This window comes from Tyto alba, unplaced genomic scaffold, assembly GCF_018691265.1.
Source record: "Tyto alba isolate M040663 unplaced genomic scaffold, T.alba_DEE_v4.0 Super-Scaffold_3, whole genome shotgun sequence".
NCBI lineage: Eukaryota > Metazoa > Chordata > Aves > Strigiformes > Tytonidae > Tyto > Tyto alba.
In genome coordinates this window covers 4,685,376-4,712,555 of record NW_024881304.1, presented here as the reverse complement: position 1 = coordinate 4,712,555, position 27,180 = coordinate 4,685,376, and the positions used below count along the sequence as shown (strand labels likewise).

At 33.5% G+C, this 27,180-nt stretch overlaps 1 protein-coding gene across 5 annotated transcripts in view; it reads right to left on the bottom strand.

The window, feature by feature from the left end:
• The window catches only part of CACNA2D3 (calcium voltage-gated channel auxiliary subunit alpha2delta 3), a 467,172-nt gene that overhangs the window by 226,010 nt on the left and 213,982 nt on the right, over nucleotides 1-27,180 (bottom strand). For all 5 annotated transcript variants that reach the window (XR_004405904.2, XM_042799689.1, XM_032984346.2 and 2 more), the window contains 3 exons: nucleotides 24,556-24,630; nucleotides 10,397-10,486; nucleotides 3,068-3,181 (listed from right to left, as the gene is read on the bottom strand). Coding sequence is in view for 4 of the 5 variants with exons in the window: in XM_042799689.1 (XP_042655623.1) it covers nucleotides 3,068-3,181; nucleotides 10,397-10,486; nucleotides 24,556-24,630 (279 nt within the window). In the remaining variant the exon portion in view is untranslated. The remainder of the gene's footprint in view (nucleotides 1-3,067; nucleotides 3,182-10,396; nucleotides 10,487-24,555; nucleotides 24,631-27,180) is intronic.

Here is a 27,180-nt window from a genome sequence, read left to right as displayed (position 1 = left end):
AACATTGTGTCCTTGCTAAACAACGTAGGTTTCTTCATGTTAGGCCTTTGCAGTTGCATACCCAAAAGGAAGCCTGTCCTGCTGCTTATTGCAACAGCTGTGCTAAGTATCATTATCTCAGATATAGCTCTTCATTTGCACATGAAAGATACATAGCACACAGTTTTGTGAAAATATTTAGCTGGCACTTTCAGAGAATTCTTTCCTTACTGATTTCTTATGACAGAGTGAGTTTCCCCATGGTCTCTTTCCATCCTTGAAAGAGGAACTAACTTCACAGTATAAGAAAATACAAGACATCAGAGGCACATTCTTTTGAGAGGTTCTGTACATCTCAGACGTCAGTGTTTGCTAGATAAAGCAACACGTTCTCATGGAACATTTGAGGACTTAACAACTTAAATCAGATAATATCCCATTTAATAAGAGAGGAAATACTAGCCACATTACTTCTTAAAAACAAAACAAAACAAAACCAAAAAACAACAAGCAAACAAACAAACTTTTAAGACTCCTTTTAAGTGGAAAAAAAATAGTTATGTTTTCACCAGACAGTCCTAATGCTAGCCTACAGTCACTCAATCATATTAAAACTGGAAAGGACAGAAAATTAGGATGAGGGAGAAGGTGACAGAAATATTGATTAAAATTCAAAAGATAATTTAGATTCAGTCATATTCCTCATACCCTCTATTTAATTTATTTAAATTTAATTTTTGAAAATTTATATATTGCTTAACAAAAATTCTTCATAAATCATCTGATCGTGGAAATCTTGAACCATTACAAGATATAACAGACTAAAGTATTAAGAGTAAATATTGAAGCTTATAGCTGAAATTAACGCTTCTCAGAACATTTCTATAGGGATAAGAGTATATACAAATATCTGGTAATTACACACAAAAAAAAAAAAAAAAGAAAAAATGTGCCTGTTGTTTATAAACATTTGTGATCTGAAGAAGCAGCTGTTAAAATAATAATTTCACAGTCAGGTTATAGTTGTCTTGTTTCTCCCAGAAAACATTTGGAAGTAAATGTGAATACAAAGAAGGAATTAAGAGATGCATTGAGACTATAGTACTAGAAGGCATTTATATGAGCACAGCCACCTGTTAAAAGACTTGAGCCATATAATAAATATTGAGGAGTTACACTCATTTACTTTGGAAGAAAAACATAACATATGATCTGTCTGATAAAAACAAATTCCATTTTGAATATTTAAATATCTGAAAAACAAGCTACAGTTCAAGCATGTTACTGTTTCCATAATTACTCAGTAAATTCAAGAGACAAATATATTTTATAAAGCCCTAACTTTCCAAATGTCTACTTAATCAACAGAAAAATCAATAAAAGCTTTACCGCTAAAGAATCACCCATCTTCAACAGTAAATACAGAATAAGAAAAGGCAGAAGATATTTTCATGTAACTAACAACAAGTAATCTCAGTGAAAAGGTCTGAAGAAAAGTAGGAAGAAAAAGATCAAAGATCACGTATTCTTCTCTGACTTGTAAATCATTGATCATTCCATTTCAAGGAGGTACTTCTTGTATGTCACAGAGTAGAAACAAATATTTCCATTGTATTTCACCAATATTGCCATTGCCAATTGAGATGTGACCCAACAAAATCCAATAAATACCAAAATGGACAAATGCTGACATACGAGGGAACTTCTTTCATAATATCTAGTTTTATATCTTAATATATTAATTAAATATTGAACTTCCTCATCCTTTCCACTACACAAAGGCTAGTATCAATTCCACAAAAAGTATATGTCTCCTCAGAATATGCACAATTGCCGATGCATCCTTGCATTTTTTTGAAGATGACAGAATTCCTGGCATGTCCTAGTAAAATCACAAAATGTATGAACTTTTTTCTTTCAGAGAATGAAGTTACTTGAAAGCAGTGAGCAAGGTAGCTGAAGATAAAATAGATCTTCAAATTGCAGTTAGTTATTACTATGTATTCTCTAAATGAAAAACTCTTAACCAACAAAAAGTAGAATAGTTGTATGTCAATTTTGCTACACAAAATGACAGTAATTGACATATAACATTTTCAGAAGATCAGTAAAAAATCACCAATTTGCCATTTTCTCTTGCTCGCTGATTGCCAATAGATGAGGTTTAGTTCAGGTAAACAAGAAAAGGGAGAACAGAAAACAAATGTAATATTATAAATGAGAGAAACATGACTAAAAACTACAAATCAAAACTCCTACTTTTTTTCCACAGAATACTGAAACCCCACACAGCACACACAGATTAATCAATTACTTGCTCAAATTGCACTTCGAAGAGTGAGGTTGTTGCTTCCACAAGCATACAACATGGCATGTATCTCAAACTACAAAAACGTCCTAAAATAGTCCCAAAGCTTGCTTTAGCAGAAGATAAAAGGTGTAGAATGAAATTATTTCACATCCAAACACAAGGCCTACTAGAGCTTTCTCATCACAAAAAGTCAAGGAATTTCTGCATTACCATATAACATCCATGTGTTTTAGAAAAAGGTCATTTAATTCTGGGTAAATTTCTTTATGCGGATCAGTAGAACCAAATACATTTTTAATAAAATCTCACCTATTGTCAACTCTACCTCTCACTCTGCCAAATAAAGAAATTAAAAATACTGAGTACTACATATGCTACTTCTCCAGTCATAGTAAACTGTTCACTGTCCACAGTACATACCCCTCTTTAGTTTCAAAAGCATTGAATTATTAATGAGTATTTTGAGAGAAAAAGAAGTTTTTTCATGTTTAATGATGTCTCACAGGGGAAGCATTATATAGTGGTCAAAAATGTACCCTGGAGAGAAATATTTCCCTAATACCTTATTATCCTAAATTAATTCCTACAGTAAAAGGCCATCTCTATCCTCAAGCAATATCACATAAGTATCATTTTTGTAGTTATTGAAACATTCAGTTATCCAAAATAATTTTTAGATCATCAGAAAGATTGTTACTGACTTTTCAATAGGCATACACTTTATATTGGATATGAAGCTTTGGGTTTTCCATAAAATAAAGGTGATAACATACTTACTTTTCTGTCTGGCCAATTGTATTTTGCAAATATTGTATCATATGTGTCCACAGCTCCATCAGTAATCAACATTATGGCTTGGCTGCAAATACTTCCTTGGCCTGTGTGATTGAACTGTGAAAGAAAATAGTTATTTATTTACAGCACATTCCTGTTAGATGAAGGTAGATGGAATCGCAGTCGATAACCATGGATCTTCTCAAATCTCTAGCACTCTTAGAAGGAGATGAAGTCTCAGGTTGAAAACATTTTATCATAGATACGTCCTTACTGACTTGTAACTTCAATTGTGTAACAGAATGGTGATACATGATATATCCCCATTTTGGCACCTTGAAAAATAAGAAACATACATAAATGTAGCAGTTACCCAAACTAAAAACATGTTCCCCTGTTTTAGAGAGGTGATATGTATTGATATATATAAACAGGGTTTCCTTTGATTTAAACATAATTTTAAACATAAAAGCTATAGAAAAGCAAGAAACGAGCAACTGATAATTTTACTGCAAAGTACAGAAGATATACCACTTATAGACAGGCATATGACTATTCGTATGGCATTCATATTCACTCAGGATTATATTCCATATGTTATTTTTCATAAAATGTTATCTAGGACAACCAAGTTAATATTTATATATTCTCAGATTCTCCTATTACTTGAAATGAATACATACAAGTAATTCAAGCTGCTGAACAGCAGTACTTGAGTACAGGTATTTAGACAGCAATCAACATATCCTTTGGAGTATGCAAAGAAAGTTTTGTCATTCTACAAATGGGATTTTCTCCTGGTCAAAGAGCAAGTAAATCAGACTGAGTCACAACATAAGCTTTGGTCTCTTGATTCTAGAGTTGGTGCCTTAATTTTGAATATATGTGTCTTTATAGATTGGGCTAGCATTTGAATACATGCTAATGAATGAACTTTTGTTCTCTTCAAGCGGAATTTTCAGGTACATTACCATCTTTGAGGTCAGACAAGACCTCGCCTTACCACCTTTCCGTTGTTACTGAAAAAGCCACACAATTACCTTGTCCAACCTCACCAGCCTATCTGTGGTGAACAGTGCCTCCAAAAGGCTGGTCCCATTTGAGAAGCAGTAATTAAATTTAAAGGCAAATTACCTTGCAGGGACTCTGACTGCTTCTGGATTGAACAAAATTTATTCAGAGTTTTCTAGTTTGATTTGTGCTAGCAACTGCTCTGTCTTTAAGCTTTCTGCAGCCTACTTGCCCTTACATATTCACTGTTCTTCTCAAACTCTAAAAAACTTTTTTCTAGAAAAATTTCTTAACTTCTAAAAATGTCATCTTTGTAGACATGCCTGCAGTAGAAAAAGGAGTGGATGGTGGGTTCCAATAGTGCTCTGTCCTCTTTTCTTCTGCCCTCACATTTCTCTGAGTAATCACACCCACAAATATCATTGAACAATCATTTATATCATCTGTAGCTCTACTCCAGATCAGTTTCCTTTTGATCAAACAGGCACCTCAGTCAACAGCAATAGAAACATTTTACTTAAAAGGAAACTAATGTGGGTTTACAGAGTTAGCTATATGCTGGTCATTGCCTGTGTGAAAACTCTTACTTGTGATACCTGCAAGGTAGTCTATTCTTAAAACTCTTCAGTCGTGACAATTTTTCCAGTCTTAACCAGAACCAGAATTATTAAAGTGACATTCTTTCATCAGTATGATCTTAGACTAAATATATTCTCATCAAGATGAAGTTACTTTGTCAAGAGATATATTCTTCATATGGACAACATATTTTGAAAGAGATAAGGTATATTAAAAGGGAAATTAATGAAGGAGGAATGCCTTCATATATTTATTTTAAAACATCACGCTGTATGCATCTGCATTATTCTACGTAGTTATCTGTTTGAATATTTTGAAGAATGAGATTAAATTCAAATGCTTTGATGAGTAATATCTTCTCATATTTGTCTAGAACTTTAATTTTATTGAATAGCAAGAGTGATGAAAGTGTTTTCCATAATAATAACAATGACAAGGGCCTTATGATGAACTACAATTAACTCAGTGATTCATCAGTTAGCAGCAAAAATTTCAATGCATCCTGACATTTACAACATTTGGTTGTGATTAACAGTCTTTGAAATGTCACAGAATTTTATTTAATTGGCTATGATTTTTTTAAAGGTAATCACTGTAAAGACCGCATTTGTCACCAAAAGAGGTAATTGCAGTTGTCACATGACATAGTAGGTGCCTAACTACTGTACCAAGCATTTCTATATTTTTACACTGTATAATGAACACTGCATAAATCCTTGATTGGAAAGAATTTAGAAGTGGATTTTTAAACATGCTTTTCAAAGACATCAGTATCAAACATCTTCAAGTCTTAACAACCTAGGAAAATACTAAAAGGTAATTGCAAGGCAAAATTAACTGAGTTTAATTAGTGTAACCCCTGAACCATTCTAAAATCCAACCATGATCTTTACAGATTATTTGTGTAAACCAAAGGTTTTTATTTTTTTCCTTTTTTTTGTTTGTTTTTCCCCTCTTCCCCCCTTTCCACTCGCCTCCTCTCCTTTCTTTTTTTTTTTTTTTGTTTTTTTTTTTTTTTAAATATAGACAAGACCTCCTTAGCTAACCTATAATTCATAAGAATAGATTTCTGGTACATAAAGGTCACATCCTGTAGACAAAGCGGAAAATGGTTAGCTGTACTCTTTTAAGGAGAGAGTAAGTATCTTAAGTAGCTTTTTCTCTGGCCTACACTGCTTCCAGAGTCTTTGACAATATGTTTGTAATGTAAAAGAATTTTATGCTGTCAATTATGAAAGTATATATGCAAGAACATTTGGAGCTATTATGCTCCCTGTTATAGTATAAACAGAAACATTCATTACTCCACCTTGAATAGATCTGAACACACATGTAGCATGATCCATCATGACCTTACAAGATCAAAAGACTCTCACCAGTAATAGGTACAATTCAGTGCATGGGATGTCAGTTCCATTTATTCTCAAAACTTTCAGTTTATCTAATGAGATTTTCATACAACATTCATCATTATAACTTCAGTTGCCTCACAGATTTTAAAACAAAACAAAAAAATCTCATCTCAGATATTCTTGATCACTGTAATGTTTTTTTTTTTCCAGTTTACACAGATTTGTAAGACTAGTATAGAACATCCCTTGTAGTGAGGGTAGATGCTATTTACTGTTGTGTATCTGTTTCCTAAGACCATTGGTCAGTGCCCAAAATGGGATTCTTAATAAACCCTCTACAAACAATCTAGAGCGTGCTTTATTTCATGCAGCTTTTCCCACTGTCATTTTTGGCATGCACCAAATGAAGGAATTAGTTCTACACTGTCTGAGTGAACACATGGGCAGTGGGTGGAGGAAGATCCTCATCTTTTCATTTTAGGATTTTATGCCCAGGAAAGAACTAATCAACACTGTGCTTCAAGATGGATACAAAGGAATTGGAACCATTAGTTCATCTATGATCCTACAGTATAAAGGCAGTCACACTTGCCAAGTCAAAGCCTTTGGAGAATATTTTGTTTTGAGGTCTCATTTGCAAAGTACATCCTTCAATCAAAAGACAGTTTGCTACTTACTTTAGATGAGATTTTCTTCTTCCAGCTGACTAACAGCTTTAGGGTTTTTTTCCAAAAAATAAGTTACTATGCTTAAGGAAACACTTTAAAACATTGTCATAAATACAAACTCAGTTGGGAAAAAAATGGGAAAAAAAGAAGGAGACAGAAAAGGAAAAGAACCAGAAGAAAAAAAATTAAATGTGACTGAAATATTTCTTTCCAAAACAATCCTGGTAAATATGAGTGACAACAATAAAGTTTCTACAAACATCAGTTGTCATAGCTCAATCTTTATTCTATCATCTGTTAATTCATGAGTTGACTAGTTTCCTGTATTGTTAAAATTCAACTGAGGTTAGTTAGGATGCATATTAATTCTAAAGGTTTTCTAATGGTAAAGCATTATTTTTAAGACATTGGATCTGCTAAGGTTAGACAAGCTGAAAAATAGATGGCCTGGGAAATGTTAGGCAAAAAGAGAAACAGAACTCTTTTCATGACATGAATAAAACTCAAGTCAGAATATACCTAAATTGCATCTTTATTAAAACTAAAAATGTACTATAAAAATGTTTTTCCATCTTTCTTTACTAACCTTTACTCAGCTTAGTTGTAGTATAGCAAGTTTCACTGAATTTAACTTGTGAGAAAGGAATTAAGACCCTGTAACTTTTACACTGAAAGAAATGTATTTCAGTTTAAAGAAGAGACACTGTAGTTTTTAAAATTATGCCTTTATTCAGAGCCATACTTTGACCGGTGAGGAAGGGTGAATTGCCTTCTAATGAAGTATCCCAGTCAACGCTCCAAGGCATTGTTCAAACTGAGAATGATAAAGCAAACTAGTTCTGGTTCTAAACTATCAAGCAGCAAGATAGGGAGTCGAAATTGTCAGCCCAAAACTTGGGCTTTTCTGTAATAGACACCTACAGATACACTGAATATGTTACAGAGGCTCAAGTAGCATGAACAATGCATTGATTTGTATATTTTTGAAAGCTTGTCTCTAAACATTGTAAATGTATTTTTCTCTTTAAAGCATATATATATATATACACACACACACATAAATATGCATTTCTGGATATGAAGTGTAATTCTCTCTCAAGGACTAGCTGTTCTTAGAAAGAAACACATAGTGTATTTACTTGGAATTATCCATCACTAACATGAACATTATACAATATTACCATCTGGACTGCCATCATGATAACCAGATCAGAAAATATTAACTTCTATCTGCAGACAAACTAGAATACCTAAATACTCAAGGAGCTACATTCTCATCACAATATTATCATCAGACATTTAGTAGAAAAAATTCATCACCTAAAAAATATAGCCCATACCTTTTGACCCAATAATCTGGGCATCGAATCACTATTTTGCATTTGAATTGCATTTCAATCTACCTCTCTTGTTATTATAAGCTTCTAAGTAATCTTGTTTGAAATACTGAAAGCAACAGAAGATCTTGCATAATCAATTTTAAAGGTTACTTAATGATTAGAAGTCCACATGATTTTAATTCGCATGCCAGGAATTTAATGTTGTTCTGCCTTTCTACATAATACTTCCTCTTCTTCACTAAAAAAAAAATAGTGAAATAATATAATCTTATGCTACACATAGGGGTTCTAAATCCAGATCAATTTACCTCAATTCAGATTATTAAAAAGAATATATTCATAATCTTGAAATATTTTCTTTTCTTTTTTTAATAAAGAGAAAGCTTTTCTGGAAACACCAAAGCATTTTCAAACAAATCTTAGGCTGTTAATATTAGCTTCAAATGAAAGCTATAGGTAATGTTTTAACAGGCTGATGATGTTAACTTGTAACATCCAACCACTTAGCAGGAATTGGTCCTGTTGGAAGGTGTTTAATCACTTTTGCTGACTTACTAATGCAGTTCAAAGGTTACCAACAAGATGCAAAGAACGAGGGTTTCACTCCTATTAAAAAGAGTGAACTTTGGGCAAGATGGACCATTCTGAAAGAATTCACAGAAACAGACATTTTCATTTTCTTGTCTTAGAACATGCTAGGTGGGGATTACGGTTACGTGTAGCATCATTTTGAACAGCCAATATTCTAGGCCTTAGAATGCAAATGTTCTGGGATAAGAGTTTAAGTTTTCTTTAGGAGTCGTTGATCACTGATCACAAGTAATTCACCTTGGGGCCTTTGTCATTTGGACTCAAGGAGTGTTTGGGGTTTTTTTAATCAGTTTCCTTCTTTCCTCAGTCTTGAGGCTAACTGAAATATTTCACATTTTCCCCCTCAGTATCTGCTCTGGCCTTTTGACGTATTTAGTGGTTTAGACCTTCACAACAGCATTTGCTACATATATCTTGCCTAATGAACTTTGCTGTAGCTTTGCGATATAGCAGTTTACAATTTTACAACTGCTCATTAGTTTAGAGATCCTGGAGAAGACATCTGCTTGTAATTAGTTATTAAAAAAAATAAAGTGAATTCTCTCCTTTACAGAAGCCCTATATCTAAACTGATATTAACAGAGGTTGTAATCAACGGATTTAGTCCTACCACACTACCTAGGGTTTTCATTCAGAATATCATGATAAATATTTGATGTTGCATTTTATTTTCATTGGTTTGCACCCTCATACTAATTCTCTTTTATTACTACTACTCTTCACTTTTCTCCTTCCTTTCCTTGTTTTTTCCAATATACATTCCCAAGACAGTATATAGTCAGTTGAATCAAAATGTTGCTAAAATTGGTATTTGCTGGAATATGTAGTATGACAATGTATTTCACCTTTGCTAGAAAAGACAAAAAAATGACAAAAAAAAAAATCTCTGAAATACACTACATAAAATCATTTCATGATAACCACTATGACTGACGTGCACTTTGTGAGGGAAAGCATGTCAGGCAAAGACAATGGGTCTGATTTTAATTAAAATATCCTTTGAAGGACAATTTACTGGACAAATAAGTATGCTACACTGATTTTATGTGGAGTCTGAGAGGGAAACTAGGTGCCCTGCACTAGATGATCTCCATGATCACTATGTTAATCTTCTAGAGACTGCATTCCTGTTTACAGACTTTATTAATAAGAATATTATCAGAAAGTTGGCCTAGTGCTTTTGGCAGAAAAATATTTTAAATAATATTAATACCTCTGAGCTGGTTAGACAAAGCTTTACATTTCTCCCTCTATATTAGAGTATTACAGAAGTACAAAAGTGTTCACATAACTTATTTTATATAAGCTATAAGAGGTATTAATTGTTATGCCAGAAGTCAAACCAATGAACAATCATTTCATGACTCTAATAAATGTGTATTCTCAACGTGTTTATGAAGATATAAATTCCTGTCACTCCTAAAACATTAGCCCTTTCAAAGCAAAAAAGAACAATCTAAACTGTGACATTGGCATGTTACCCTAGTATTTTCTAACACCTAGAACAGCTACTGGAATAAACCTTATTTAATGTACACATGTATGTGTAGGTGTATACTGTCTATATTAAAACAAAATACATTAAAATAAAAGGTATAAATATAAAAATGTAAATTTGCTTGTATGTTTTACCACATATAGATTATATAGAATTCTTGCTATTGCTAAAATTCTTGCTAATTTTACGATCATATTTTTGAGTGAGTTCTAATTTATTATTTTAAAATTGATGGTAATTGCTAAATAGCAAGAAAGGTGTCAGCGGCATGAATCTGAAAAGCATTAACTTACTTCATTGAGCATGTTGAAAGCTTCGTTTAAAGCAATGTCCAGCATTCCAATTCCTTTTGCAAAAAGTTTGTCAAGGTGTTCCCTGAAATGCTGAAACATGAACAAGGTTTTATTTGTCAGCATACTGTTACAACATACACATTGATATCAATGATTAAGGATTTTCTACTTCTTAAGCTTAAATGACTGCACACTAATTCGTAAACCAAAGTAATTCCTGGTTAATCCTTTTGATTCTTGAAGTCACGTTAAACTATAGTAATATTTATATTATTTCTAACTATTCAGCTTCTATGGTTTTCAGGATCTGTTACTTAATAAAAATATTTCTGAAATTTAGCTTTCGGCTTCTATTTTTTGTTATGATCCCTCCCTAAAAGATTAGGCCATTACAGTTTAAACACAGTTTATCGATGTCAATGTAATATTTAGCTTGATAAAGAACTACTCAACACAAGCAGAAAGACAGGGCTAACCAATTGCTAACTATATGTGACTATCTAGTATTATGTTGCATAGTCACATGTAAATCCAATTTTTGCAGTTTTAAATGACTCACCAATTATGCACTGCCATACTTTCTGGCCTTGAGTATGGATAAGATTTTATAACAAGCAGTTCTTAAGTGGTTGACAGGTCAGAATTCATCCCATATTTTCCTCTTCCTAAACATGTTATTTCTCTGGATATATCAGAAGTTGGACAAATCTCACAAATTTTGCACTCAACAAAAATATAGGACTACTATATAGTAAGTACATTGAATTGTAACTTTTTAGAGAAAATGTAAGTTATTAAGTACTAGGTAGCATATTTTCAAAATAATATTAGCACTGCTTTTCAAAAATAAAATGTTCAGACAAGAAACAAATTCCCTTAGGTTTATAAGAAGGAGCAATATATCATTAAAACCAGTATAATGAACCATGTTATCATAAAGAGACACTGTATGCAACATCAGCAAACAAGCACTTCTCTGATTTTGTACGATGGAAACATTTTTTCTAAATTTTGTGAAATAAAAAGATACTACAGCAGTACATTGGAAGGCAGAGAACTTCCTCTTTCATTATTAAATTTCAGTAAGCTGAAACAGGAAAATCTACATCCTAGTCTCCAGGCAATTCTGAAGCCACAAAAAAAGGGCTGCTTTTTCAAAACAATTACTTCATAGTTGCCTAGTAAATGTGGTTCTTCGCAGATCAGGACTTTGAACAACCAAAAGGCACAGTCTTGTTCATCTAAATAAGGAGGGATAGCTTAAATGCCCATACAGCTACACTGCAAAACAGTTCTTTTTTCTCGCCAGCTTAAACATAGATAACTTAACTAAATACTAGTATCTCCATAGTGCTAGTAATTACTGTTTTAAATACATTTTTAAATGTAATTAATTTGTAAGAAGAAAATTAATACATATGTGGTGGGAAATAGCAGGGGAGGCAATGCTTTTGTGAAGCATTATTTCAGTCTCCAGAACTGGATAAAAAAGATATCTCAATATGTTAGTAAAAGGAAAATTTTTATTTGTAAGTCGATTGGTCTTAAAGCATTATTCCAGGCAAGAAAATGAAAACAAACTAATTATCTTTGTAGAAGAATTAAAATACTACTGTCCCTTGAATTGTGCCTTTCACACAATTGTGCTTTTTTTACAATAATGAAAATAAGAATGAATACAACTGCCCAAATATTCAATAAATGCATGAACCTCTTGTTATTCTGTATCCAACTTGTCATTACAAGAGTGTATCTGAAATTGAGGCCCAAATTGATCAAAAGCCACATTGGCATTTTCTTGACTTCAACTAATGTGGCCTGGAAGTTGAGAATGAAAACACAAAGATGGCAGTTTCCCAGACAAGGGCTACTTCAACTATCAGCAGCAGAATGCAGTGTGTTTTCCAGAGTTATTTCAAAACACGATAGCTGACCAACAGTTGGATTCAGAGACTACTGACTTCACTACTCAGGGTGACTTTAATACATATTGCTATCAATCCATATACTAAAGGGTTAACTACAGCACAGGACTGTTACAGTCATTAAAGCTTTTCAGAAATTCAGAAAATACAACCGTTTTTCATGCAATATGTAAAGTTCATATGGTTTTAAAATTGTTCATTGGAATTCTTCAAAAACTAAAATATATCATGTTTATAAAATTCTCCAAGAAACATTTTAGCAAAACCAGTTTTACATATAGCTGATATTAAACAGAAAGTGTTGTTAGCATTTTAAAAATATGGAAAACAAGCAGTTCAGTATTGTTTCATCAACATAAAAATCAAATCCATAACTTCAAAATTATGCATTGACCAGACATTTTCAAGCTGCTGAAGCAGCCCTATGCTCACAGCTCGTCATATACTCGGAACTAAGGTTAGTTTACAGTTACCATAGATGCTTCCCTACTAACACAGAGATTTATCCCAAAACAGAGGATCTCTCCAAAAATTGATAAAGCCAAATTTTTGTATTGGAAATAAGTTTCTAATCTTACCTTTTCATAAATCAGGTATGTTAAAATAAATATTTATTACAAATAATAATTTTCTTTGAAATACATTACTGCTTCATAATTAAACTAGAATTACTTTGGTATGAAAAAACACAATGATTTTTAAAATCTCTGAACATTTCAGAGACAAGTACTGTGGAATGTTTATTACAACTCATATACATTATCAAGTATGAAAATACAGTATAAATAGATTACCAAAAGTTACTAATATATGCTATAATGTCTATTGTATTAATTTAGTTCATGTGATCTGTCAGGAGAACAAAAATTTTCTCATGCCATAGCTATATATATATACAGGTTCTGAAAAATACACTGTTGATATATGAAGAAGTATATCACTGACGTTTGTCTGATACAAAACAGTAAAAATGTTAAAAATTGTTTTCATGCACTATAAATTCTAACAAAACAATATTTTCTGCTTCCAGGCTTCACAGTGAACATATGCTACAAAAGGTGATACTGCAAAAGGATTAAATAACTAAAATGAATGTATGGTGTGGTCTTTGTTTGTCTGGAAGTGGGCTTCTGGGAGTTTTTGATTTGTTTTTTAAAATAACTCCATTCTTTGTCTTGTCTTTGTTTTTTTGAGCATTTCAGCACTTTGTATGTCCACTGGAAAAATCACAAAACAACATGCAAATTAACATTTCTTTCTTTCCCTTTTTATCATAACAGATGCCCTGGATGTGTGGTATTAATTGGATCCATGCCAAAAGAAATCACGTTTCATTTCACAGGCAGCACAAAGAATAGCTTCCTCCGATTGTTCACTCTACATCTAGCTGAGGCTGTTTATTATTAAACTATCAAAATGTACTGTTGGACTTTCACAGAGCCTGTTTTTTTACCCTCAAAGAGTGGTACCTTTTACTGACTTCAAAGGGCATACTATTGACACAACTATTATCTGTCACGCTGTTGTTTTAAGGAATATTTATAAGAAAAAAATCCAAATCTCCAAACATTAAATTTTTTCTATTTACCATGTCCAGTCAGTACAGCAATGCCCTGCCAGTCATGCTATAGTGTCCTCTTTGTTACTGGAAAAGGCATTTTTAAAAGCGTTGTATTCTTTGTGTGTGAGAAAATTAGTTTCAAACTAGTACATCTCTCAAAATTTCTCTACAACTTGCCCACATATGTCTCCAAGTGCCACTCAATAATTTCATCCCTTACAATGGCACTGCAAACCAGAAAAGTATATTTCAAAGCTACTAGTAGTGAAAAAATGTCAGGGCAGGACATTAATGACTGAAACATCAATTTAAAGAACAAGTGATTCTGGAATGAGGTAACAAACACTTCAATTCCACTTTCAATAACTTTCAGAATTGAAACAGAACTGAGAAAACAGGAGTCCCCTGCTGTTAATGAGTCAAAAAGCATCTTTTAATCTTCATACCCTAAATAACTCCTTTTAGCAGTAAGCTGAACAAGCAATAATATTCATTCCCTTTACTGTCCTATTGAAACCCTTGTAGATCAATATCTGAATTTCCTAGAGTCTGAATCGGGTATCTGTCCAACTGTGTGCACAGTTGCATGCAACTGTGTGCCTAATTTCCATGTGCAATTACCAGAATGTGCAATATCTAATTCTGGACTCAAATACCTAATTGACATGCATAATCTTGGTAATTCTGAATGCAAATTAGGCACACAATTATGACAATCAGACTCTGATGTCTGATTACAAAATTATAGGGCCAGAGCCCAACAGGAGAAGTTGTGTCTTATTACAGTGAGGAAGCATAGTTGTGTTCAGCTGCGGAGGTATCTACGATCCATTTAGAGTGGCTGAAAAACATGAGCTGAAGAGACTGAGGATACAAATCCTCCTGTTCAAGTCAGCCAGGACAAAGTCTGCATATATCTACAAGTGTTCAAACCAGAACATCAGCAACGCATACACTTGGTTTTCTACCTTTGCATACTGCTGATTTTTTTCTGTTTATAAACACTATCTACTGTCAAAACCAGAAAGTCACAGTGATCCTAACATCTGATAATAATCCATGTATGCAAATCAAAAGGGTTATTTCCTTTTTAAACTCTGTAAATTTTGTTAGGACCCTCTAAGTCAGAAACAAATCAACAAATATACTTGATGGACCTTGAATCAGGAAACAGGTTATTTTCCTAAGTATAGTTGTAAATATGCGTATTTGAAGAAGAGAGTACAGTGAACAGGGTATACTGATACTGTTTTTCCAAAGATGAAAAGTAATATTCACACACATATTTCTTCTTAAAAATCAGATGGCCCAACTTGACTTGGACTATTTCAGAACTTAAATGAGGAGGAACGTAGAAAGATTTTTAATGGCCATCATATTCTTTGTCTCATGGGACAGTTATACAGAATATTAAAATCACACCACTGCTGCATATGGCTTTGACATAACTGAACAAGGGGATAAATTTATAACCATTTATCATGACTGAACTTGGACTTTCTCTTATAATGAGATTACTGAAAGCATTTTTTGGTACACCCAGGTGTATTCACCTTTTCTAGCCTCACAGCTAACTCAACAATTGTAGGGACTTTGGACCATACTTGATTAGATTATTACATTACATTTTCATACTTCAGGGACTAAGGTAAAATTTTCTGGAAAAATATGATAGCAAGTAGTATTTCTGTTACTTGTTTTTTCAATTTCCTACTTTATTAGGGCTTAATAGTTAACATATTTAAATAATTCAAGTTAAATAATTTATTTCAACAAATCTGTGCTTGCATGATGACGTATGATTTTGCAAAGATTCAGAGCACTTTTTCATTATCTAGAACATAGAAGCATTTAGGGAGGTAGATGAGGCTGTCTGAATACAGGTGAGAATCTGATGTTCCTTTCCTAATTTCAGGTCATTGAAGGCAATTTAAAAAATCTTCTCAGATGAAGACCAGAAAACTGTGAAAACTGTATTTTTCCTCCATGGCAGAAGTTCCCAAAATGACATATCTAGCCCATAGTAAAGCTGAAGAATAATTTACTGATTTGGAAGCTATTCTGAAGAAATTCCGAGGTGTCTGTTTTTATTGGTCTCTTATCTTACAGGCTGTTCTAAAGGCTTCACAAGGTTTACTCTCTGAGATTATAAAAGCTGACTGGTATCTATAATCACAATGAGATAGATTTTTACATTCTAGAAGCGAACAGAACCTGATCACACTCCTAACAAACAAGTAAGAGTCCTGTGTCTGCACAACAGCCAGGTAATTTTTTTTTCCATTACAGTAATATGAGGATACTCCATAACCTTCAAGGTTTTACCCTTATTAAACAAGAAAAAAGTACAGCCATCTTCATTCAACATCTGAGGAAACAAACACATCTGAAAGCAAGTAATGATATATTAAAGCAGAAAACTGAGTTCCAATTCTCAAATGCCAGGCAAGTGCAATAACCATGCCATCTCAGACGTGTACAAAAACTAGCAGACAAGTTGTCAACTAGCATAATCCCTCATGTCTGGCATTCATGTTTTGGTATAGCTTCTTTTTACCACTGCAAACATTCACAGAATTTCACTGATGGATTTTTCCCTAGCATCATAACAAAGCTGGTCACAACAGTGGCATGCTTGGCTCAATATTTAATTTGCAGCCTACAAGACTTCACAAGTTTTTTTAATGCATCTTAACATGAGGACATCACCTAAAGCCTCACAAATAGAGATATATCTCCCAATAAATTAAGCTTTCTATGCCTTAGAGCAGATTATTTTTCTTTTTTTTTTTTTTTTTAAGACCTGAATAAACCTGTTTGCCTTTGTATTACATTTCTCTACAACTGAAGATGGAAGTATAGTGATAGTGAGTTTACTGTTGCAAACTTCTGACCAAATCAAGTCCTCATCTCTTATTTCCCCACTTGCCTAGCTAAACCAGCCACTTCTTTTTTTTTTTCTTTCTTTCTTTAATCTTTTAGGGATTCTGTATTAGTTAATTGAGTTATGCCCAAATTCCCATTTATACAGTTTTCAGCATTTTTATTACAACCAACAGTTTTGATTTCCTTTTTGTTAAGGCAATATGCTACACAGTAGTCCCAGTACCCTGTACAGATACAATTTATTATAGATTCCTTGTGATTACCAAAAATAAGGTACCATTTATGAGTAGGAATACTCAAATTAGATGGGGTTACAGGACCATAGATTCAAGTCTAAGCATACACGAATAAAGCGTTTCCTACTAATTCCAAAGAGGAAAGTAACAGTTCACAACTGATATATGCAGCAGATTTTATACAGTTACACTAGGAAACTATGATATTTTCTACTAATTGTCTGATGAGGGTGAGCTATCTACAGAAAAACATTGTTAATGAGTTCAACATTCCTCCAGGTTTCTGTCAGCTTTAGTGCAAGACTTTGCTACTTCTAGTATTAGTTCCCATACTCATCCATGCTCCTAAAGTAACTCCAAATGCTCCTGAGACATACTTGGCAAAGACTTATCAGATTTGTGAAGATGAACAACATCAGCATATAAAACATTAAAAAAACAAACAAACAAACAAACAAACAAACTCAAATCAAATAAAAAACAAACAAAAAAAAATTAAAAAAAAAATCAAGAGGTATATGTGTGAGGTGGGAGAGTGACGTTTGCTGATGTGTCACAGGGAAGTTTACCCACATGTACCAACAGCTGATAAATGTGTATTCACATCTGTAAAATGCATTTAAGCACCATCCCATTTAAAATCCATAAATCCATTACCAGAGCAATTACAGGTTAGCTTGCTGGTGATGATTATCTAACCACTTGTTTTCCCTAGCATATTGTATTGGTAGACTGGATTTTTTTCAGGAAAACAATCCTGAACAAAGAGCTCAGGATTCAATATACTCAGATTAAAACCAAATTCTTGTTAAGTAAATTAGTTGCCTGAGGCTGCAATAAAAAACTTCAGACTAAATGTCAGTGATCTGGGGCTAGCTGAAAATTTTTGGGGTTTATAATGGCTAGCCAGGTTTTTTTTTTTTACTGTAGATTTCAGTGAGATGTTATATTTTTGATTTTTTCACAGCTAAACAATACAATCAACAATCTTTTTTGGAGATCTGACAGAGATGGATAGATAAATATACACCTAAGTAATTTGCTTAAATAAAATTCAATATGCAAAATTTGTATTTACTGACCTCTTATTGGCAATTACACTCAGCTTCATTGCTGAATCAGTCTTCTGGTTATTTAATTTCTGGTAATTGCATACAAAAATAAAAGCTCATTGGAAGTTACACACTACATCTGTCTATTTTTGTCATACTAATTTATGCAGGGATAAGTTCTTCATTTAGTTTGGAGTTACTATGCCTATCTGTGCATATAGAAGATGATATATATCATCTGGAAACATTTACAGAGAAATGTCCTCAACCCATATATGGCACATTAAAACAACATATAAAAGAGGAATGTATATTGTAATATTGTTACTTTAAATCTGGAGTTACACTAAATCAGATTGTCATGTGATTCCTTTGGGGTAGGTAAATTGTAACATGGAGTTTCTCAAAGATGAAAACCTCTTGGCCCAAGAAAACTAGTATTAAAATAGGCAGTTCCACATGTTTATAATTTGTGGAGAAAGTGCAGACGGTGACAGAATAATGTCTGAATTATTTCCCACTCTTTTTTAAATTTGTGTATAGCAAATTGATACACTTCAAGGTAGCAGCTGCTTAATGCTAATGCCAAATTATAAATTAGTCTGGTAAATTCAAATATATGTTACGTATTTTATATTACTAAATCACATTTAGCATCACATATGAATTTCAACCTCATTTATGCTACCCAGTGTAATTATAGATTTAATTTTTGTGAGAAAATAAATGTGAAGCAAATTTTGAAAATTAGGGACAGCTTACAACATTCTGAGAATATGTCTCCACATATCTAAACTGAACCTTCAGTGCAGGTATGTGCCAACACAAAAAATTTATGTCAAATGCTAGAATATGAAAAATTTTAGAAATAAGTGGATACAACTTGATGTCTGCCATATCACCTGAAATTATAATTATTCTTAAAACAAATTACTATATTATCCTATTGTAAAAATGAAAGCAGAAACACTATACGTTGGAAGAAATCTAGTACTGGGATGTCTATTTTTCATCTTAGTAAAACTGGTGGCACATTTACTAACATCGCTCACATCACTGTCATATTTGACATTGTAGGTGTGTCTTTTATAAATACATAAACCAGATTTGATTCAATAAAGTTTCTCAGAAGGACTATGCTTTCTGAAGTTGTATCTGACAGAAATTCACAGTGCAATTAGATCCTTACTGCTCTGAAAGCTATTCATAACATAAGCTTTTACAGAACCAATAGTTTTGCCGAAGAAAAAAAAAAAAAAAGAATTTGATCAAAATCTGTGGAAATTTCTAAACGTATTGTACTAGCATCTTTTCCTTGTAGGTTGTTGTAGCAGTAATAAAATAAAGTTAAATGAAGATTTACAACTCAAGACTGCATTATTGTGCTGTTCTTGAAGTTGGTAGGGAACAGGTTTAGATGCTTAGAATCATTGCCTCTTTGTATGTATCCTCACTCTTTCTTAAAGAAAAGCATGTTACTTGATCAATATGTTGGGAGATTTGTGGCTAGAAAGCTATTTTTCCCCAACCTCCATTCCCTTCCCTTAACAAAAATGCATGAATATGTTAAATGTTTACATGCTGAATTATATTAAACTTACCTTCTGTCCTTTAAAAATCTACTGTTACTCACCAGACAGATATTTATTAGTCTAATCAAGGAGTGAGCTTGATCAAGTAAATCCCATTGGTATGATGAGGCTTGTTCAAACAAATAAAAAAATTTTTAAAAGTTCCTGCCTTCACTACTTTCACTATGCCAATCACTATGAAATCTGCACCAATCTTCAAAACATGCATTTGGCTAAATTGAAGTTGCAAAGGTAAAAGTACTCATGTTATGTTTTCTTTCCTCTCTAACTGCTCTTTTAACAAACCAAGGCAGGATCAAGAATCTTCAGCTAACTTGGGTTCCTGTATCATATAAATTAACAAACAAATCTAACATGTCACCCCTTACTAAAGTGGATGTGAGAAGAGAGACCTAAAATAGCTACAGGGCTAGGGAAGTAATAATTTAAGTAAAGATGCAACCGGAATACAGATTGCAGATTATAGAGGAACTAAATGCAGCTTCACCAATAACTGGGTTGTCATTCAAAGAGAAATGCAACATCCTTACTCTTTATGCAGTTTGTACAGATTTACTCTAGTGTCAGGGTCACACTCCTACCTGAATGGCAAAGACAGAAAAATGACGGAGGTGGGGGGATGATGATGTAGGCTTTATAATATCTTTCCTGACACTTGGAACAGAAAACTAAGCCACATTACTGAGTGGATAGAAGAGGGTTACAATGCTTTAAATTCTTTTTCATACTTTAATGAGAGTAGATTTTTTTGCTTTTAGGTAAGTAGTTCCCTGTGGTTCAGACAATAATAGTAAGCAATTTAGAGCCAATGTGTAGAACTAACACTGTGTTTACAATACTGTTTCCCTCCCAATAAAAGGAGAGATGTTGCAGAGGGGAAAATGGAAATGAAAAAAAAAAAAAAAAAAAGCAAGAGTCATACTGTTTCACTGAGAAAATGTGTAAACCAGACACAAGATATATATATAGATAGATAGATAGATATATACACACACACACACACACTTACTTTTTTTTTTTTCCCCCTTAGGCTACTTGGATTTTCTGGAAGTCTGGTTCTTTGGAAACCTGTTACATTCCCTGTGCATTATCAAGAAGAATTTATGCAACCCATCCCTGAATGTGAAAGACCATGTTCATTTGCTACCCGTAATCCCATTTAATATTCAGCACCAACACCATTAAGAAGCACTCATTTCCCAGGTTGTTACAAACCCTAAGGCAGAAGCAGTTTCCTGCAGGCTACCAAAAAAAAATCCTTATGCTTCAACCCCTGAAGATGTTTCCAGGTTTCATCTTACCTGGACAGGCTGTGCATGGAAACAGAATAGGCTCTGGCTGCAGCCCACCTGCCTGAGGCAGCAGACTTCTGCAGGTGGCAAACCAAACTATTTTACTTATGCCTACATAGATCTTGGAAAGCCAGGCTGGCTGCTGCTGCAGCTGTGCAAGAGGTCAGGATGAGCGAGTGGGGCAGTGTCTGTGCTGGCAGAAGGGACTCTCTCAGCAGAAGTAAACACCACTCTCAGCTCTACACAAAAAAGAGGACCTCTCCCCAAGTCCAGTCCTGGACCATCTGCCCCAAAGTTAGTATAATTTAACCCTATCTATTCTGCTGAGAAGCTTGTTTGGCCTTTACCTCACTACAAGTGAAGTGCAAGTGATAAGGACAGTCTAACCTAGATTTCTTTTTTCTATTTCTTTGTTTTGGTAAAGTTTAGAGACTAAAGAAAGCTCGATTAAAAGAAAAACATTCAGCATGTTTAAGCGACATCTTCACAGTAGAAAGATTCCATCTGAAAACATCTGAGCCTCATATAAAGACAGAAGAATAGTTCTTCAATAAATACTTTCAAGACAAATGTAAGCTGCAGTACTGATCCTGTGAAAGCAATTTTTATTTTGAGTTATTGAAACAGCTGCTTTCCTCGTGAGATAAAAAGCTCCAGTCAAACATCTCAGAGTAATTTTTTATCTCTGCTTCTAAGAACTGTGTTTATTTGCTACATGTAATGTCAGATGAACCTAGAAAGATGCAGTCAGCAAGAATTGGGGGGTGCATCTGTGTATGTTGGGAGGGGTTAAAGGGTCATTTAATGGGAATTTTTTATATTAGCACTCATGTATTACGGCTTTAAAAAAAAAGAGAGAGAGAGAGAGAAATATACTGTCAAAATGGTAGAAATTAAAGTTTAATCAGCATAAATTAATAGCTTGGTAAAACTGTTTTTAATGCTTGCTTCCAGCAACAAATGTTGCATTAAGAAATACCTATCTTTAATAAGGTTGTATGTGTGTATATACCAATATATACATCACCAAGAGTGGTAGAGTGACCTGTTAAATATTCAGTCCCTGCAATCATCAACAACACACATCTCCTCTTTCCACGTAAGGGAAAAATGTAGCAATATGAAATACTCTTACAGCAATTTCTAATTGTTTTTGCTTAAAGTTAGTATATGGGAATAGATATTTGCTAGCTAGAGAAAAATCATTCTGATGTATTTTAAAATGCTGGTATTTATTTTTGTGCTAATAGAGCTTCTACTGCTAGTAACAGATGTGGTCATCCTTGCTTCCATTCAATTGAGGAGAATATTTCATATTAAAAGATAAAGGATAGAAATTTGTGGAAGGGATATATACTTATGTCTTCAGACCTACGTTGGACTTCCAAAAAACCAGGCATATGTATAAACTGAAACAATAGCATGTATTTTAAAACATCAGTCACTTGCTCTACATTGCCAATACAGAAAATAATGGTTATATGTTGATAATGGCTGTTTGAAAAAATACATATTACAGTGTTGTTCGTGGTATTTTTCTTGTTTCTGTTTTATCATTTAATAAACAAAAGAAAGAGCTATTATTACCAGTGAACGTGCAAAGGCGTAGTTACCTTGTAACGCTGATGCAGAAAATGTAATTTAATCTACTTTCATCTGATATTACAATGGACACTTGGCAATTACACAGATAAAACTACAGAAGTCTAGTATATCTGTCAGACTCACAGAAATTAAAGTAACAGCCCAAATGAGTAAATTCTTACAATGAGTTAGAACTCATCATAATACACAAAACTATTACATGCTACTTATTTTCAAGTTTATTCTCTGGTTCTAGCCTTTTAAGGAAAGAACAATAACCAGCTCACTAATATAAAAAACTGGAAAAAAAGGTCATATTTAGTTATTCTCCAAAACCTTGGATGTATTATTCAATTTATAGGCAAAATAAAGCACAAAGTGACTCCAGAAATATTTTTAAAAAAATAGTACTTTAGCTAACTAGAACTTATATTGAAGCTTACTCTGAAGAACAAAATATGAAATTGTACTTCGCTATTTTGAATAATTGAGCACTGTTCGTAAAATTTGAGCATCATCTGGGTGGCATAAAAACTTTTTGATCAATTAAATTAAAAGGAATCTGACATTAAGTAACATATGGGTGTACAGTAATCTGTGTTTTGATCAATTGCAGAGTGATGGAAAGGTTAACAGTAGGATTAATTCCAGACAGTACATCTGAGCAATATATTTGAATCTTTAGTTTCAAGTCTAGAACTTGCAGAGCTTTCATATGGCTCATTAGATGCACCCACAATAAAGTGCTCATTTAGAAAACTGTATCACGGTTCACAAATAAGGGTCTTCAACACTAAATTATTAGAAACAATTCATGTCATTCCACACAGTAACCAAATGATATTTAGATAATCTAAGAATCAACAGTGGAGAACACTAAGTATATTAAGGAAGCAGCCCATGAAGAATAATTCCTCTAGAATGTAGGTGTACATGTAGGCAAAATACAAAGAACTCATGTGAATAATGCAATGGAGTAAAGTTCAGCATAACGAGATAAAATTCAGTTTGTCTTGGTATACACACTTAGACATTGACACACTTAGAAGTGTGTTTTCAGAGCTGTTTTCTACCTCCTGTAACATCTCCCTAACTTCTTCAGCAAAAATGAACTACTACACTGAATATTAAGCCCAATTCAGTGCTGAACTGAAACTGATTTGCCTTTAGTGAAAAAAGAGAGAGGTATTTAAAGAAAGATGCAAGATTACTGTCCTCTCCAGCCATAAGCAAGATTCAGTAAAGGTAGACAAGTCGCTTTAAGAAGATTTATCAGGGAAGAAGTTCTATAATAACATAATTAGCTTTTTTTAACAGGCCTTTCCCTCTACAAGAAACACAGGACTTTTCAACTATTTCATAATTTTACGTGGCATAAACAAACTTACCCTTCTAAGAAGTGTGGTGGAGTAATTCTTGCACAGAGTAACTGCATTTGAATGGGAGGCAATAAACTAAACTTGAAGCTGCAGATATATACTGCAATCTCCCTCCAAAAAAACTTTCACTGAAATCACTGTATTTTTTTTCTGAAAAATGCCAGTAGGATGTAATTAATTTGAACATTTTCACAGAACTTTCTTGAATGAATGCATTATTATTTTTGACACACCTGTTTGGAATGCTAGATTTTTTTATTTACATAGTATTATATTTGTTTTGAGATTTTGTTTCAACTTTAGTGTTAGTTTGATTTCAGAATGAAATCCATTCCTCGGTCATTTTTGGTAAAAGAATGATAGTTCAGTTCAAAGCAACTGAAGAATTTTACTTAAAATAATTACTAAACTTTATTAAGAGTATATTTTCAGTAATTTCTGTATTTTTTCATTAAGTTTGTTCAATCAAATTGACTAGGAGGTTATTTCTTTTTCTTCCTACCAAGTCACATAAGATTCCATTGAAATGGCATGGAGGGAATAATTATTAAAGTCTAATAATGGAATGCATTGTACTAGGAAAAGATCATTATAGCACATTGTTACACACTGCATCCTATCTCTCCGCTGTTTTGTTACTTTCACTCCTTACCTCTTTGTTGGCTCTGTCTGCTTGAACTAATGTTCCATTCAGACACGGCTCTACATAGTGAAGTTCTTCATTATACTATAGAGAGAAATAAAAAGTATGATGAAAAATTTAATTAAAAGCTTTGAAGGATACAATTTAATTTAATGATTTAGAAGTACAGTGAAAGATGCACATAAACCAAGAACAAAAGGATTTGGTTCATTTTAAAAAATTGGCTGTGGTATTTTTTTTTCCATATTACATGATTCCTAATGGTTTAGACTTTCATACTTTTAAAAGGAGCGTTTAATTGAATGGATGCCAACAGTCAGGTGGAGTTAATGGGCGCTATATACACTAGCTGGCATAAATAGCCTTCAAGTTGGAATCTGGATAGTATTAAGTGTTGATGTTTACTAGATCACAGTCACAACTCCCAATTCTTTGCTACATATGAAAAAAAAAAAAAAAAAGTCCCAACAAATACCTGAGGCACTGGCTAACATTTTGGAGGGTTAATAGTAGAACAGCTATGCCAAAAAGTCTGTAAGCTTGAATAAACCCTGGACATGTTTAACAAGTCATGAAGCTGTGACAGATCATTAAGAAATTATCTGTTTATCTTGCAAGGTCTAAGTTAGATAGTCTAGTCCTATTTTCAGAAGCATCTTAAGCATTAAAAGAAACTAATGTCACATCAGTAGATCTTGCAGACTCATGGATGTTTAAGTGACCTGATTGAAAATTGGACCTGATAGTTTAAATCTTTTAAACCTTTCAATACAGGTCAAATTAATACAGAAGTACCTTTAAAAAGTCTGCATTAGTTGTATAGGTAGAGCTGTAACTTAATTCCTCCTCTCATTAATATAATCTACTCTAGAAGTTATCACAGATCAACCTATAAGGCCTTTTCATTTAGGCTTAAAACAGTTTCACCCTTTCATAGGCATCAAGTGAATCAGAACATCCATAGTAAACAACAGAATAAGACACGTTAACTCAAGTCAAAAATAATTAGGAAGAACATTTCATTAGACTAATACATGCATTTACTCCCTTCTTCCTCCACCTCAGTAGGAATAAAAAAAGCCTTACAATGACTCATTACAGAACGTTGCTTAGACAAGGTTCTCTGTCACTGAAAGTTCTCACTGTCTCTGTGTGCCTGTAGCTCTGAATTTGTTCTACTCTCTTCAATTTCACACCACTACTTTTTCTGCACATATGTCTAACCATGCACCACTGCAACGTGTTCCACCCTAGACATGTCATCATCATTCATTTTAACAGTGCACAACTCACCACACGTACATTTACTGTTGCATAGGGAAGAGGGTTTAATTTGAACTGCATTGAATCATTCTCGAGGCACTGTGCTAGACTCAGTCCTCAGCTACAAGGCAACACAAACCCGGAGTATCTCTGCTTACTATTGCTGGTTATACAGACTGTTTACATCAGTATCAACATAGCAATTGGTTGGTTGTATGGAAACAAACAAAAATGCTCTAAATATATTTACACATAGTTTTTGCAACAGATTTGCATGATTCCCTAATTATTCCCACCAGTGTTATTGCAATACATGAGAGTCTGTGAACATGCCTATTGCTCCAAAGGTAATATGAAAACCAAGGCAAAGACTTCTTTAGAACACTTCTTTCACTGGGAGCATCATGTGTGCATCGTGGTGTCATAACAGCTTATTGATCTGATAAATGATGTACTTTCTCTCTTCAAACTGCTTTCTAATCTACCTCCTGACAGTCACTGCAAAATAATAATGCCAAACCTACACAGCATCTCTTATTATAGGCCAAAGTCAAGACCATAATTCCATTCTATTGTAAAAAAATACTGAAAATCTGTAACAGACACCAGTACACGAGCCCCTACTCCTAAGCTTTTTCCTGTCTTCACACAGGTTTTTTCAGCATATTCTTTAATCAACATACTTTCTGATCAAGCCTGTTCTTAGCCTGATTTCTGTAGCTGCCACTGGAAACTATATTAACACACATACTTTTCTTTATATCATACCAAGCACAGTGTCTGTCATTGGCCAACATGCAATAAAACACTAAAGTCTACCTGTCCCTCAGTCATGGTCTCAGTTTCAAATACATGCATGCAAGAAAACTGAGAATTTCCTAATACTATAGTAGTATCACAGGTGGTTGGTTTTTTTTTTCCAGGCCTATCACCACCAACAAATAGACAAAATCACTTCCTACTCTACCAGATCTTGCATCTAAACAGCATAATTTCAGTCCACTAGATTTCTATAAGATTTATTTTAACTACTGTTTTGAGTTACTCATATCATCAGGCTATTCCCACAGACATGTCACAAGTCTGCTAGCTGCGCCATAACCCTGATAGATTCCCAGTAGCTTCCCACTACACCTTCGGTGTTATTCAGTTGCATAGTATAAAGGATGCCCACATGTCCACAGAGAATATGCTTTAAGTCCCCTAGCAGACTCATTTTACAGAATCAACCTACCTCTAAAAAGGATGAATAAAAATGTTCATTCTCTCATAAACAACACAATTACATAGATGGCATGTGGACAAAGCACTTTGATTGTGACATAAGAAAACATAGATATTCATCCTTCTGAAACCCAGCCAAATTGTGAC